Source organism: Myotis davidii, unplaced genomic scaffold (genome assembly GCF_000327345.1).
Source record: "Myotis davidii unplaced genomic scaffold, ASM32734v1 scaffold590, whole genome shotgun sequence".
Lineage (NCBI taxonomy): Eukaryota > Metazoa > Chordata > Mammalia > Chiroptera > Vespertilionidae > Myotis > Myotis davidii.
The window spans coordinates 1,229,463-1,232,167 of NW_006282381.1; the positions used below are offsets into that span (position 1 = coordinate 1,229,463).

General features: G+C 40.3%; 1 protein-coding gene across 1 annotated transcript in view; it reads right to left on the minus strand.

Moving 5' to 3' along the window:
* CNOT1 (CCR4-NOT transcription complex subunit 1) overlaps positions 1-2,705 on the minus strand; it is a 71,691-nt gene that overhangs the window by 14,791 nt on the left and 54,195 nt on the right. The window contains exons 35-38 of the mRNA XM_015558826.1: positions 2,108-2,299; positions 1,422-1,564; positions 481-589; positions 208-377 (exon numbers count right to left, since the gene is read on the minus strand). Of these exons, the coding sequence (XP_015414312.1) occupies positions 208-377; positions 481-589; positions 1,422-1,564; positions 2,108-2,299 (614 nt within the window). The remainder of the gene's footprint in view (positions 1-207; positions 378-480; positions 590-1,421; positions 1,565-2,107; positions 2,300-2,705) is intronic.

Consider the following 2,705-nt stretch of genomic DNA (forward strand, 5'->3'; position numbering starts at 1 on the left):
ATAATACTGCACATATTGCTCTACAGTAAGAAGGCTTGGCAGTTAGTTAAGCTTTCATACTTCAAGGGACAATATTAGGCCTCTCTAGAGTTACCCATATGTTGTAGGTAAAGCAGTTATAATAGGTAATGTTAGTAAGTCTGCACATTCATTTCCAAAGCTTTCTTAGAATGCTGAATCCACAAATCCCAAGCATTTCATCCTCACCCTTCTGGAGCATTGCCTCTGGAGTGAGCATTAATTCTCATGAGGGTTTCAATGGTGTGGAACAGATCAGCCTCAGTAATATGGGCAACACTCCTTTCATCCACCAGCAGGATTTTTACCAACTGCATAGCAAATGCAACAGCCATGTAGTTTAAACCATTCTCCATTGACTGGAAACACAGAAAGCACAATGTAAGAAAAACAACAGTTACAGCAAACACACTTCCCAACTACCAGAGCCCCTTCTCCTGTTTAGGAAAACTCCTTCCGTACCTGAGCTAGGTGAAGATCATACTGCTGCATATTAACCAAATGATTGCGAATTAGCAGCTCCACTGCCTCCACATTATATTTATACTCATCCCGACATTCAATTAGGCACCTAGAAAAAGTCAGTATTTATTTATATAGGCTTAACTAAACTGTATCAGATAAAACAGCCCATTTTATTTGATGATAATTTATTCCAAATTAAGAATGTGTTGAGATTCAACTGCAAATCAGTATCCAAGATTCAAAATAGCCAGTAATGAAGTAGAAAAGACAGGTAAATGATGGTATTTTCGGTTTACATGAGTTATGGAGGTAATTATTTGACCACAGGTACAGTGTTAAAACACAAGCTTTGCTTTCAAAACCTAGAAAACAAAGTCCAGCCCTGGCCAGTGTGATTCAGTTGGTTGGGTCCTCCTGTGCACCAAAAGGTCGAATGTTTGATTCCTAGTACGGGCAATGCCTGGATTTCAGGCTCTATCCCTAATAAGGGATGTGTAGGAGGCAGCTGATAAATCTTCCTCTCCTTCCTATCCTTCCTTCCTTCCTCTCCTTCCTCCCTCCCTCCCTCCCTCTCTCCCTTCCTTCCTTCCTCTCACTCTTAAAAAAAAATCAATAAAAACATTTAAAAAAGAAGAAAAAAGCATTCCACTTAAGACATTAAAATATTTATATATCAACACCACTGTTATAAAATCAATGAAGCCTTTTAAAACCAACGATCTACAACTTATTCCCCAAAGCAAGATACTGGTTTTCTGTATCCGTCATGGGCAGCAGATGGAAAAGGACAACCATGCAGTAATTCTCACTACCCAGAATTAGAAATTCCAAATGTCCCATTTAGCCTCCAGGTTAAAAATAAACCTCTAGACCTAAACAGGGTCATGTATATCAGAAGGCAGTCCAATAAACATTACTCTTCTGAGATGGCTACTGACCTTGTGATCTGTTTGTTACACCACGGCGACCCATACGCCCGGCCATCTTGAAGAGCCTTCAAGACCAAGAGGTGGCATTCCCTGTAGCGCAGCAGCAAGTCAGCATCAGCACCACTTGTGGCATCTAGTAAGCCCTCTACAGCCTATGGAAGAAAAAAAGGGTTCAGGACCATGAAAATATAGTGCGCAGCCCAAATATCAAAGCCAAAACAAACCTGAATGCAAATGACAAGATTCCAGAGTTAACAATCTCTCCCCTCACCAAAGTCCTTTTCACTTACCTAACACGCATACTAACTAAATTCTAACTGGTTTATGCTCACTTTATGTTCTTCACTATTATCTAAGACTCCACTAGCCCTTCATAGTCAAAATCCAATGCTCTTCACCTACCCCGTATCCCATTACCCAAATACTTGGATCAATGTGTCCCTCAAAATCTAAAGGGCTATCTTAAAGTTTCTTGAATAATCGTATTTCCAAAAAAATCATGCCAAAAAAGATGTTCCACTTCACTGTTTTTCATGACTATATTTATTCTGGAGAAAATCACACGCTTAGTGCAGAAGAGACCTTGCTTTTTATTAGCTTTTAAAATCTTAAACATAACTTAAATAGATAATAGTGCAGGTGTCTGGATATTTACAAGCCTAGTTTCTTCTGAAAGTCATAGTTTAAGAACTAACCTTCTGGAGCAATCCAAGAGCAGCTATGGCATCCCGAGAGTTTCGAGATAATACTACAACCTCCAAAAGACTTCTAAGAGCTTGAGCTTGAGGGTTCATGGCCAAAGCTGGTGGGATGGCATGTAGGTGCTGCTCTAGTTCTGTAATGCACTTGTCATAAATTTGAGCTACATCATCCGTTGCCCAAGCTTGCTGTTTTAGAAAAGAAAATAACCAAAAAAGAAATAAACATGTAGCAAGTTAAGTCTCCCCACCCCCATAGGCACATGTAGCTTCCCCCCCCACACACACACCCCCAAACCATGGAGGGTGTGGCTCAGTGGGCTGAGTGCTGTCCTGTGTACTGAAAGGTGGTAGGACTGATTTCCATTCAGGACACATACCTAGCTTGTGGGTTTGAACCCTAGTCAGGGTGCATATGGGAGGCAACTGATCAATGTTTCTCTCTCATCGATGTTTCTCTCCCTTTCCCTCTCACTAAAGTCAATGAAAACATATTAAAAAAAACAGTATCAAGACACTTTTGTAAAACCTGAATGAAGTCAAAGGATTACATGTTACGTATCAGCGCTACCTTTCTGATTTCAATGTCTGTACA